This window comes from Suncus etruscus, chromosome 1 (genome assembly GCF_024139225.1).
Source record: "Suncus etruscus isolate mSunEtr1 chromosome 1, mSunEtr1.pri.cur, whole genome shotgun sequence".
NCBI lineage: Eukaryota > Metazoa > Chordata > Mammalia > Eulipotyphla > Soricidae > Suncus > Suncus etruscus.
In genome coordinates, this window is record NC_064848.1 from 3668733 (window position 1) to 3681725 (window position 12993).

Below are 12993 nucleotides of genomic sequence, written 5' to 3' on the forward strand. Positions count from 1 at the left end.
TTTTGTTTTCTATCAGTCATACCTGGTGATACATACATTTATGTTTGGGGCTTTGAGGTCACTTTCAAGTTGGCCCAAGGAACAAAACTTGGTCTCTTGCATGTAAAGCATCATGTGCTCCAGCTACTGAATTACTTCTCTAGTTCAATTATAACTGTGTGTGTGTTGCTTGTGATGAAACCCAGCATCTCACACAGGCAAGTGTTTTGCAGCTGACATACCTCCCCTCCACCATTGTCAGTCTTATTCATTGTCCTAATGGATTTCTACCAACCCAAACTAGAGAGACTCATTCCCAGAGGGAAGATTGAGATTTTGTTAGCAGGATTTCCTAATCGAACAGTAAGTCATTACTCTGGAAAACCTGAGTTTCCAAACAGGTTTTTTGCAACCCATGACCGAAAAGAAATTGTTCTGAAAGCCAAGAGTTTTGATTTGAAGATTTGAAAAGAAGGTTCCATGGTAGAGAAAGCAGGTCATGAAGCATGTGGCAAGACCTTTATGGGACTAGGGAACAGGTAGTGAGGCACCTGGCACCTGCTTTCTTATAGGAAAGACTAGAGATTGGGGCCATTTGGGGAGATGTGGGTGGGACAAGACTTCGAGAGATAAAGGAAGGCCAGTCTATGGCCAGCACTGTAGAGGAGGCTGGGCCAAGGTGGGGAGTACCAGTGGTCCCTCTTATATGTTGAGAGCCAGGATCCGGTATCAACAAAAGTGACACCATCTGGGGGACTCAGTTTCTTATCCAACTACCCACACAGGATCCAGGAGGTCCTGGGAAGAAAAGCCAGAGCTGTTGTCTGGTCAGCAGTGGAGTCAGAGGTTTTGTAATATATATTATAACACACACACACACACACACACACACACACACACACACACACACACACACACACACACATATATATATATAAATATATATCTGGTCCTGCAATATATTTTTTGCAATATGTTTAAAATAACTTTAAGTTTTAAAACTGACTTCTGGGGACTGGAATGCATTTGCTTTGTATGTGGCTGACTTGGGACGAACCTTGATTCAATCTCTGGCATCCCATATGGTCCCTGAGTCTGCCAGGAGCAATTTCTGAGCATAAAGCCAGGAGTAACTCCTGAGTGCTCCCGGGTGTGACCCAAAAGCCAAAAAAAAAAAATTTATTGTGACCAATGTGAATTACAAGTCTTCCACAGTTATGTTTAAGGCCTTCTGATTTTTCTGATTTTTTTTTCTTTTTTTTTTAGTGGAGGCAATATATGATGGTTTTCAGGGATTTCTCCTAGCTCTGAGCTTAAAGGATCCTATGTGGGGATCAAAATTAGGATCTCATGCAAACTGGGCTTTGATCCAACATCCTCCCTCCCTTCCTCCTTCTTTCCCTCCCTCCCTTCCTTCCTTCCTTCCTTTCTCCCTCTCTCTCTCCCTCCCTCCCTCCCTTCCTCCCTCCCTTCCTTCCTTCCTTCCTTCCTTCCTTCCTTCCTTCCTTCCTTCCTTCCTTCCTTCCTTCCTTCCTTCCTTCCTTCCTCCCTCCCTCCCTCCCTCCCTCCCTCCCTCCCTCCCTCCCTCCCTCCCTCCTCCTCCCTCCCTCCTTCCCTTCCTTCTTCCTTCCTTCCTTCCTTCCTCCCTCCCTCCTCCCTCCCTCCCTCCCTCCTCCCTCCCTTCCTTCCTTCCTTCCTTCCTTCCTTCCTTCCTTCCTTCCTTCTTCCTTCCTTCCTTCCTTCCTTCCTTCCTTCCTCCCTTCTCCCTCCCTCCCTCCCTCTCTCCCTCCCTCCCTCCCTTCCTTCCTTCCTTCCTTCCTTCCTTCCTTCCTTCCTTCCTTCCTTCCTTCCTTCCTTCCCTCCCTTCCCTCCCTCCCTCCCTCCCTCCCTCCCTCCCTCCCTCCCTCCCTCCCTCCTCCCTTCCTTCCTTCCTTCCTTCCTTCCTTCCTTCCTTCCTTCCTTCCTTCCTTCCTTCCTTCCTTCCTTCCTTCCTTCCTTCCTCCCTCCCTCCCTCCCTCCCTCCCTCCCTCCCTCCCTCTCTTTATTTTTTCATTTTTTGGGGGTGGGGCTACATCTGGTGGCACTCCTGGCTCTGCTCTCAGAAATTGCTCCTGGCAGGCTCAGGGGACCATGTGGGATGCCAGGGATTGAACCTGGGTCAGTCCAAGGTCAGTCACATGCAAGGCAAATGCCCTGCTGCTGCGCTATTGTCTTTCTCTCTCTTCTTTTTCTTCACCCAGCAGTTAGGTGCCTGCTCCTGGCTTCATGCTCATAGGTTACTCTCAAGCTACCATTCTGTGCTGGGGGTGGAACTCATCTGTCCCACATGCAAAGCTTGTGCTCCAGCCCTTTGAGCGATGCTCCCTGTCTCATAGGTTTTGATGAGCAGTATCAAAAGAACACTTGCTAGACAGGTGCAAGGAGTGATACTGGTTCCCAGGCACTATAAAGGTCATGCTTATTCAGTGTGCTCATTCCCATCCCACCAGCAACTCCCAGGACCACTTCTCTCTTCATCCCATTTTGTTCCTGACTCCCATAGAGGTAGCCCTAGGATTGCTCTGACCACTGTCATAGCACATCCCACCTCCTCCAGGCTTTCCCAATCCTCATTCATGCTTCCCACTGGAAGAGGTGAGGAGTAGGGGGTCAGTTCACCCCTTCTTCCTTCCTGCACTGTCCTTGTGCCCCTGCTGCTCTTATCAGCAACTTTCTGATCCCTCCCCTGCATCCCTGCTACTGGGCAGGACTCTAGGGGACCCCCCCATCCTCCTTTTTCTCTTTTTCTTCTCCCCTCTCCTGCCCCCTCATCAGCCTTAAGCCCCAGCCTGTGGCTGACACTGAGGAAAGCTGCTTATGGTCAAGGGCAGTGGAGTCTGGGCAGGGACCACTTTGTCTTTCAGTCCTAGCACACCTCAGGACAGAAGAATGGAGGGAAGAAGGAGGTGAGCAGCAACCCTAGGGCTGCCTCCTGTGAATCTCTCCTACAAGGCCACAAGTCTCCAGCATCTCTGGGGGGGGGGGGTCATCAGGTGGGCAGTGGGTGGGGTGCCGTGGAGAGTCAGAGAGGCCCAGTTTAGGAACCAGGTAGATATAAAGGCCATAATCTGCCACCTGCTGGCTGCCTTCAAGTCCTGGCAATGTCTTCCTAGATCCTGAATGTGTCCTCATCTCAGTGACCTTGACATTGAGCAGCTCTGTCCTCTGTCCCCACTTCTCCTCCCAGCTGAGCATCCCCCAACTCCTCAGATACTGTTACTCCGTTTAGTCTTTGAGCTGTTCCTATCAGCAAGCAGGTCAGTCGACCGTGTGTGGTGTGCAAGGGCAGGGGCTGTGTGCTAATGGGGCCAGTCAGAAGGTCTCTGTGGTCCCCCTGCCCACCCCAAGTCTAAATGAGAGTGACCCATTTGGGTGGTTACAGAATTGACATTCTGGGGAAAGGCAGGCAGTATGCTGTCCCCAAATAGAAACAGACAAGAACAGTGATCAGCTGCTTCTGCTCCTGCTTCTCCCCCAAAACACACAAGGGCCCTTCTTCCCACTCCCAACCCAGGAGATTAAAGGGGTCGGCAGAAGGGGCTTCTTGTGGTCAAGGTCAAGGTCAGTATCTGCTCTGAGTTTCCAGCAGGAAGGCACATGGTGGAGGCGTTTCCATCGGAAGCTTTTTCCTGCATGATCCACTGGCTGCCTGGGACTCGTGCCCAGTACCCAGAGAGAATCTAAAAATGCCCAGTCCTCATCTTGGCATCTCAGGAGGCTGGACGAGATCCCCGGATTCAGCAAATGCCCAGCCTGCACTCAGCAGAGAGCGGAGTTGAGTCCAGGTACTTGGAGTCTCTGGCAGCCACTTGATCTTTCCCAGGGCAGGCTTGATTCTTCCCGTTTCTGGCCTCCCTCAGCCAAACACTGAGTGAATCCAGCTCCCCTGGGGTGTGTATAGGCTGAGCTGAAAGATCTAAGTAGATATTGGGGGCTCTGATCACGAGACTCCTGGCATGCCAGATGGTACCCTTCCATAGAGAGAAAGGTCTGGAGCTGAGGGAGAAGAGGGTGTTGTAGTGGAAAGGGGTTCAGAGCCAGAAGGGGGCACCCCACATTGCCACATGTTATCACAGAGGTGTGGGGTGCTGGGCTGGACTCAGCAGTGCCATTAGCACCCTAGATCTTGGACACAAAGACCTAAAGTACAGGGAATAAGCCATCAATGTCATATTGTCCAAATGCAACTGGGGAAATGACTACGTGGGGGAAGTGATATTTGACCTTGACTTTGGAAAATTTACTCCAGCAGGTGACGAGTAAAGAGCTGCTCACTCGAGCCTGGATTGGGGTATAGGTGGCAGATTTCCCCCGAAACCAGACAAAGTCTTTTCTGTTAAAGTCTCCTGTGTGGGGTTCTGGGTTAAACTCATACCTCATCTCCTGTAGCAACCAGGATTTTCTTTTTCTCAAGCTCAGAGTTTCATGATCTGACCTAGCACAGAAACTACACGTTGAACTCAGATTCATGTTGGCCAAAAAAATTTATGGGGTCCTTGCCCATGGGATGCCATACTGCTCTCCCTTTCTCCATGTGCTGCTTTTTGTATCACACCAAGCAGACAAGGGATGATCCGGAGACTGGGTCCATTCCCCAGTGGTGTGAAAATTCCACACAGTGGGTGTCTGGTGTGAAATCCCCATAGGTGTAATGCCCTGCATTTGCTCCACAACAATGCAAGAAATTAGATCTATTGGAAGTCTCACGGTGGCCCTCCTCTTCTTTATGAGGACCTGGGAGAAGGTATGAGCTATTATGGTGGGTCTCCCAGACCATCCAAGGCTAGGCTGGCCCCCGCTGTCTTCCCATGAGTCTCTGTAGCCCTTGCTCAGACCTCACCAGCTTCCTCTCAACTCCTTCCTGGCTTTCTCTGGCTTGTTTTCTAGTGACCTCTGCACTGGCCTGTCTGCTGTACAGTCTCATCACTCTGCTTCATGACAATGCTGACTCGGTGGAAGAAATGGGACCTCCATGAGCTGGCAGCACTTGCTTGCCCCATAATCCCTGCTCCGCAGACTAGACTTTGCCATCACTGAACCAGCTGGGAACCAAGAACCAGTGCTTTGAGGATGATCCATGAGTATCTTCCCCTCACCACCAGCTGATTGAGCAGTGGCCATTTTAATATGCTTTTTACATTTTTTTTTTTAAGTTTTTGGGCTATACTCAGTGCTACTCTCAGGAATCGTTCCTGGTGGTTCTTGGGGAATTTGTACCAATTGGAGTCATGGGGATTAAATCTGGATCTGCTACTTTGCAAAGAAAGTGCCCTGCCTGCTGTGCTATGGCTGTGGGCCATGTTTCTTGAAAATCGCAACAGGATTTGAACACTGCAGGGTCTGAAAGAACCAAAGTCACCAGTAACTGCTGTGAGTAGTAGTGCCTATAGGACACAGCACTGGAGTCACTTGGACCCCCACACAAGGCTGAAAAAGGCAGATGTCATGGAAGAGCTGTTCTCCAGAGGTTAGGGGACATTGACACCCCAGGGCCACACTGTGCTGCCACTGGAGACGCTTTTTGATCTACAGGGGGGGATCAGGTTAAGGGAAGCACAGATGTTGCTTAGCTGTTTACACCTTCTAGGCAGCCCTCTCGGCAGATTCATGTCTCCTCAGGATTGCTGTTCACATGTCAAAGTGGTATCTCGGGTGCTTTTGGGTTTGCTCTCTTTGATTGGCTTCACCCAATAAGTTCAGGAGACCCTAGAGACCTGCACACAAAGTGCATACTCCAGCCTTTGTGGCCAGGCCCAGCCCTCTGCAGACACAGGCTGGAGGCAGCTGTCACACACAGTGAATCCTTCGCGCCAAGAACTGGCTCTATCTGGGTTCAATAAAATGCAGGTGCCCAGGCTGGGTAAAATGAAAACAATTTATTTCAATTCTATCCTTGGGAGGCAGCATAAATAATCACAGAAGACCACCAAGGTCCCTGGGGAAGGAAAAAAATAAACCAAAGAGGTTCAAGAAGTGTGGGGTGTGGAGATGAGCAGGTGCTGTTTAGCGGCAAGGGTGGGTGGGGAGATCCCGCTTTCACTGGCCAAGAGGCAGAGGCGCCTTGGAGGAAAAGCCTGGGCAGAATGCCTGGCTTCTGGGAATGAGGCTCTTTTTGAAGGGGGGGGGCTAGAGGAAATGCAGGGGCAGGGTATACTGTGCTAGGTAGCTCCTAGATTAAAGAGGGAAGAAGGGGCACCCATTTCCTGATCCCCATTCCCTAAGACCTTAGGAAAAACAGGAACTATGGATGCAGCAGTGGATAATGAAGGAAGAAAATAAAGAGTGATCCAGAGACCAAATGAAATGTGGTGTCTGGGAGTCTGTGCCAGGGCCACCTGCCCATGCTCCTCCTCCCACAGGCAGGACAGAAAGTGGCCAGAAACACACATGTCGGAGAAGTGTGTAAAAGTGAAAGCGCTCAAAACAGCTGGGGGCTGCGGTGTCCTGCCTGCAAGTGTAAGGCTGAAAGTGGCTGAGAGGTGCTTGCAGGGCTTCTATGGGAGAACCAAACCCCAGCTCTGCTCTCTCCTGCACCCCAGGGCCCCGCTCCACCCTCTCAGCCTCCGCCTCCAGCAGAAAGAGGCCTCATCTCGGATGGATTCAGGCCCCTGGATGCTGGGAACAGCTGGTGGGGTCTAGGGAGATCTGAACCAAGGGGCACTGAGTGTGAGGGCCTTCACTGGGCCATGTACACATTGGCACCGTTGGGCAGATACTCGGAGGGGCATCTGGTTCTTTCTCCAAGAAATGGACATAGGTCTATAGTGGACGGGTCTGGCTCTGGAGTCTGAAGGCCCCAGGTGTTGGTGGGGGGTCCCATTGACTTCCGGGTGTCTTGGTAAGACATTCCCATGACAACCTTCAGCCCTGTATTTTGTACAGAGGGATACTTGCCCTCCACCCTGCCTACCTCATGACGGAAACGGGTAAGGAAATGCAAGAGCTTTGAAGAGACACACAGGAAGGCGGCAGGTCCTTATGGCATTGGCGAGCAAATTCCCTGAAGACGAGAAAGGGGCAGGATGAGAGAAAGGAGCTGAGTGCACCCCTGGGGTAAGGCTGGACAGAGGGACCCCCCCATGGTCTGTTGAGGGTGCCTGGAGCCCTCCAGCAGGCAGGGCCCCATCCTGCAGCCAGTGATGATGGGGAGAAGCGCACGTTTTAAGTCTCCTGAGATCCTGGCTGCTTCCTGCCCCCTCTGCAGTCTGTGGCTTTCTCCCTCCCAGCACCCCCAAGGGGCAGAGCCTGGAGAAAGGGCTGCCTGGTGGGTGCCCAGGAGAGGCCAGGGCATTTATCAGCTTCAGCTCCGGGCTCTTGGGTTGCTTCCAGGTCTTAGGGTGGCAGGTGCGGTCCTCAGGCTGTCCCTGGCTCCAGGCCTGGCTTTGGGGTCGCTGGCTAAGGGGGCGTGAAGGGAGAAGGTGGAGAACAGTTGCACACGCAGCCCGGTGCCGAGTTAACAGCTCTTGGGACTGTTGCGCAAGTTTTTCAGTTCTAGCTGGAGCTGCCGGATCCGAACCTCTTTCTGGTTCAGCTCGTCTTTCAGCCTCCGGATCTCATCCTGCTGCCGGAAGAACATTCGGAGGAGCTGGATTGCACAGAAGCAGGGGAGAGAGAGTAGTAAGAAGGTGAGTGGCTACCTGCATCCCTCTAGGGAGACCCCCAGGCCCTGCTCCCCCACACCTTCCACTGCCCAAACCCTTGGTCCACTTGCTGGTGGCTGTCCAAGCTCTAGACTTGGGTCATTGAGGAAGAGCAGAGTCAGTTCCCCAAACTTCCAGAGCTGACCCTTTCTTTCAGGGGTCCAGACCTCATAGTTTTCTTGACTGTTCTGGATGGGAGCTTCCCAGCAGCTGAAGGATCCAGAACAGAGCCAGTTGTGACCTGATGGAGTTCTCATGGAAATGTGGAGTTTGCACTGGGACAGGGATTCTCTGGGGGTAGCATAGGCGCTTTCTCGGTACTTTCACTAAATTAGTGGTTTCTACAACTTTCTGTTTCTTAATTTATTATTTACTTATTTATTTCCTCTTTGGGCCACACTGGATGGAGCTCAGGGCATAATCTTTGTTCTGCACTCAGGGATCACTCCTTGTGGTGCTGGGGGACCCAAAATAGTGCTAGAGATTGAACCCAGGTTGGCCTTGTGCAAAGCAAGCGCCCAACCAACCATACTATGGCTCTAGCCCCAATGTTTTGTATTTTTGTTTGTTTATTGTTTTTATTTGGGGGAGAATTTACCCAGAAGTGGTCAGGGCTTACTCCTGACTCTGAGCTCAGAATCACTTCTGACAATGATCAGGGGACCAAATGTGGTGCTGGTGATGGTACTGGGATTATCTCTGTACAAGGCTAGTGCCTTAACCTCTGTACTATGAATGCTTTATGTTTTATATTTTAAGTGAAAAAAATTTAAGGAAAACAGGAGAAATCATTATGTGATGGAAATGCTCTGCAACTTGATTCTATCACTATCAATAGGTGCTACTATAATTTTTTTTTTTTTTTTGCCACAGCCAGTGCTGCTTGCTCAGGATTTACTCCTGGGTTTATGCTCAGGGATCACTCCTGACTGGCCTAAGGGGACTACATAAGGTTCCAGGGCTCAGTGCTGGGGATCAAGTCTGCTTGGCCAAATGCAAAGAAAGGGCCCTACCTGATATATTATGGTTCCAGCCCCAGGACTACTATAGTGAGTTAAAGTTGCAAGGATTTCTATTGTTTGTTCTTTTTCTTTCTTTCTTTGGTTTTTGGGTCACACTCAGTCGTGTTCAGGGGTTACTCCTGGCTCTGTGCTCAGAAATCACTCCTGGCAGGCTTGGGGATCCCAAATGGAATGCCAAGGATTGAACCTGTGTGCCTGTGTGCAAGGCAGACACCCTACCCACTGTGCTATTCTCAGGCCCCTTTCTATTGTTTCTTAAAATTGAAGATGAGGGCCAGAGAAGTAGGGCATTTACTTTGCATGTGGCTGACCCAGGACAGACCTGGGTGCGATCTCTAATGTCTCATATGATCCCCTGAGCCAGGAACGATTTCTGAGCACATAGCCAGGAGTAATCCCTGAGTGTCACTGGGTGTGGCCAACCCTCCCCCCCCTCAAATATTGAAGAATTAAAAAATCTCAAAATAAAAGTTTAACTTTAAAAAATAAAGATTACAGCGTGAAGAATGGATACGTAGCTTTTTATAACTCTTTGACTCTCTTTCTTTCTTTCTTTCTTTCTTTCTTTCTTTCTTTCTTTCTTTCTTTCTTTCTTTCTTTCTTTCTTTCTTTCTTTCTTTCTTTTTTCCTTCCTTCCTTCCTTCCTTCCTTCCTTCCTTCCTTCCTTCCTTCCTTCCTTCCTTCCTTCCTTCCTTCCTTCCTTCCTTCCTTCCTTTCTTTCTTTCTTTCTTTCTTTCTACTTTTTCTTAAAGAATTAGTCAACATGCAGCCAAGAGTGATAGCACAATAGACGGGTGTTTGTCTTGCACACTGCGGCCCAGAATGAACTCAGGTTCTATCCCTAGCATCCCATATGGTCTCTGAGCCTTCCAGGAGTAATTTCTGAGTACAGAGCCAGGTGTAACCCCTGAGTGCTGCCAGGTTTGGGCCTCCTCTCACCGCAGGAAAAAAAAAAAAAAAAGAATTAGCCAACAGAATTAGCTGCAGTAGCACAGCAAATAGTACACCAAAACCTCTTTGCAAAACATATTTTTGGCTAGCTTTTGTTTTAAAAAAAGAATGTGTGTGGGGGTGCTGGAGAGATAGTATGGCAGGTAGGACACTTGCTATGCACACTGGTGACCTGGGTTTGATCTCCAGTGTCCCACTTAGTCCTGAGTCCACTAGGAGTGATCCCTGAGTGCAAAGTCAGAAGTAATCTCCGAGTATTGCCAGATGTGTCTCCCAAACCCAAAATAGAACAACAACAACAACAACAACAGATAGGGAGGATGACTCAGGAGCAAGAGTGCCTGCTGTGTAAGTGATACCTACAGGTTGGATCTCTGGCACTTCCCATATGTGCTAAACAAAGTCTAAGAGACACCAGAAGGGAAGAAAAAAAAAAAAGGAATGATAGTACAACAGGCAAGGCATTTGCCTTGCACACAGCTGAGCTGGGTTCTATCCTTGGCATTCCATATAGTTCCTGGAGCCCACTAGGAGTAATTACTGAGTGCAGGGCTAGGATTAACCCCTGAGCACTCCAAATATGGCATAAGAACAAAAACCAAACCAAACCAAATTGTCAAGCAATTCACGTCTGGGAAGTGTCACTGGCTCTCTGTACAATGCAGTGGTTTTCTATAAAGTTTCTCCCGCAGCCAATCTCCTACTTGGGCTCAGTGGACAGTTTCCCTCCCTATTCAGGCCACTGTGTAGACCCTGTCCACACCCACTTTCTAACTGGTTGCTCCTGTCTACTGTAATGATTGAATCTGCAGGTGATCACAGCCAGCAGGCTCTGAGAGAATTTCTTCTCAATGAGAAAGTGTGAGAATATGGTCTCTCACAGACCCTTGAGCGGTTTTCCCTAGCAGCTCATTTCTGTTGAGGATCAGGCTGCACTATGACAGCAGAGAAGGGAGTCCCAGCTGTCTGCAGTTCAGTTGAATTCTGTCTACCCTGCCCTCTTTATGCCTGTGAGGGAACCAGCTCTCTTCATGCCTCTAGTGGTGCATGACAACTCAGCTACCTTTCACACTCAAATTTTTTTTCCTAATGGGTAATACCAAGACATTCAAAAGTAGAAAGAATAATAGCATGACAAACATGCTTGTAATCATGGTGCTTAAATAAAGATTTATTAAGAAAAAAAACCAGTAATAGTATAAACCTCTAAGTCCTCAACCTCAACCAGGACCCTGTGGCCTTTGATTATCTCTATTTCAGCTCACTTCCCTGCACCACTCCCTCGAGGATTACTCCAAAGCAAATCTCTTTTATGCAGCCCCGGAAATTTAAAATTTTTATAAGGTGACAAAAGCATATTGAATGACAACAAGCTTTTTCTTCTAATCTGTATGGTCCCACAGGACAGCAATAGTCTTATTTATGTGAAAAATAGTGATTTTTATAAATTGATATGGCAAGAAAGCCTTAGAGACTGTCAGTGTACTATCTCCTCCTCCCAGAGGGAGCTTAAGAGGTCAGATAATACAGTGGGCAGGGCTCTTGCTTTGCACACAGTAAATCCAGGTTTGATCCTGGCACCACATATAGTTTCCCTGACCCCCCCACCAAGAATTATTTATGAGTGTAGAGTTAGTTCAGAGTCAGCCTCACCAAAACCAAAGCAAAACCAAAGCAAAAAAGCTTATTAGCAAAACCTAATAAGCTTGCTTTGGATAGAGACTACTGCAGAGTGGAAGAGTGCCCAGAGGTGTTGGCAAGATGACTATGGTTCCTTCTGTTTGAGGATTACTCCCATCTTGCTCCTCAAGAGTTGCTCAAAACAGTGTTGGAGGACCTTTTTGTGGTGGGAGGGAGCCCAGATCACCAGCATGCAAAGTCAAGTGCATTTGACTCCAATCTGAAATTTCCTATGTACTTGCTCAGGAGTTTTATTTTACCCACTTGCCATGCTGGTAACTGCCTTTGGAGAAAACCAGAGTTAGGAAGGGAAGCCCAGAGAGGCTTCAAACAGACAGCCCATGAAGGATAAAGATTCTCACCTAGCACTTGGAAAAATGAGAACTACTCCAGTTCATTTAAATTACACTTTCCCAAGAGACTCTGAGCCAAGGGCACCCACAGAAGCAATGAGACAATGGCTGGGTTCCAATCACTAAGTTTTGGGGGCAATTTTCTACTTGGTGAGCCTCTTTGGGTACTTCTATGAGCCAGGAAGAGTGCCTGGAGTCAAGAATGATCTCGTTAATGCTCTGAAACTTCTGGTCCTCATTTACCATGGAAGGAAGGATTATGAAGAAGAGAAACTGGCACAGGCAGGATCAGGATGTTGCATAGGGTCCTGAGACCCTTTTCACCTCAGCCATGACAAACTTAGAACCTTCAAGTCCTGTCAATCAGGATTAGCTGAAGTGTGAGTGCACCAGGGCTGAGGGATGGTTGGAAAAGATGCCTCTGGGTTGGGGTGAGAGGGCACAGATAAGACTGAGCTACAGGAACCCTGACAGTGCTGCTTTCACTCAGGTATGGTACAATGAGTACTTTCACAAACACTCAAAAGCCTCTTCCTCAAAAACAGGAAACAGCGGCCAGGGAGGAAGGCCCAGCCCTCATAGGGGAGGCAGGAATCATAACCCTGAACCCCAGAAGCTGGCGACAGGGAGACGAAGGCTTGAAGAGATGTCAACCTGGGCCAATGACTCTGAGAGCTAGGAGGGGACCTCCATACCAGCCCAACATCCAACCACTGCTATTGGGGCCAGAGGCAATGGGTGTCCCAGGGTAGGATCTATACGGTATTCGAACCAGACGAAAAGCATCTAGGAATGGTGCTGGTTGTGAGGCCTATAACTGTGATCAAGCCACAGAAAGGCCCATGGTCCCTCCCCTGGGTCTCAGGTCCTTCACCCAGTTCTTGGGCCCCTCCCCTGGTTCTTGGGTCCCTCACCTCATTCTCTGTCCTGGGCGGGACGTTCTCTAATAAATCTATCCCATTGACCACTACACTCTTCTTTTCTTTGATGGGAGCCTTAAATACCACTCTGGAGGACTTCTTGTAGCCTTCTTTCAAAGACATCAGCACGGGATCTGTAGGAGGAAACAGGTCAGGGGAAGGAGAAGAGGTGTGGTCAGCTGCCAAGCTGTCCAGAAGCATGCCGGACACTGCTGGAGGACAGGAGATGTTCAGATGAGAGGGTGGGAGGAAGGGCTGAGAATGGGCCAAGGACTTGGCCTCTGCAGTCCTGCCTACCATGAGATACCTCGGTTGATGCCTCCCAGCCATTCATCAGGGGTGAGCGCAGGTTCAGTGCCAGGCGTCATGGGGTAAATGTCTTCCTGGTACGAGTCTGACTGTAGTTGGC

General features: G+C 49.3%; 1 protein-coding gene across 1 annotated transcript in view; it reads right to left on the minus strand.

Annotated features, from left to right (window-relative positions):
* Window positions 1–5875: 5875 nt before the first annotated feature.
* Window positions 5876–12993, minus strand: part of CORO2B (coronin 2B) — a 141752-nt gene continuing 134634 nt past the window's right edge. The window contains exons 10-12 of the mRNA XM_049777905.1: window positions 12892–12982; window positions 12579–12718; window positions 5876–7603 (exon numbers count right to left, since the gene is read on the minus strand). Of these exons, the coding sequence (XP_049633862.1) occupies window positions 7472–7603; window positions 12579–12718; window positions 12892–12982 (363 nt within the window). The 3' untranslated portion in view covers window positions 5876–7471. The remainder of the gene's footprint in view (window positions 7604–12578; window positions 12719–12891; window positions 12983–12993) is intronic.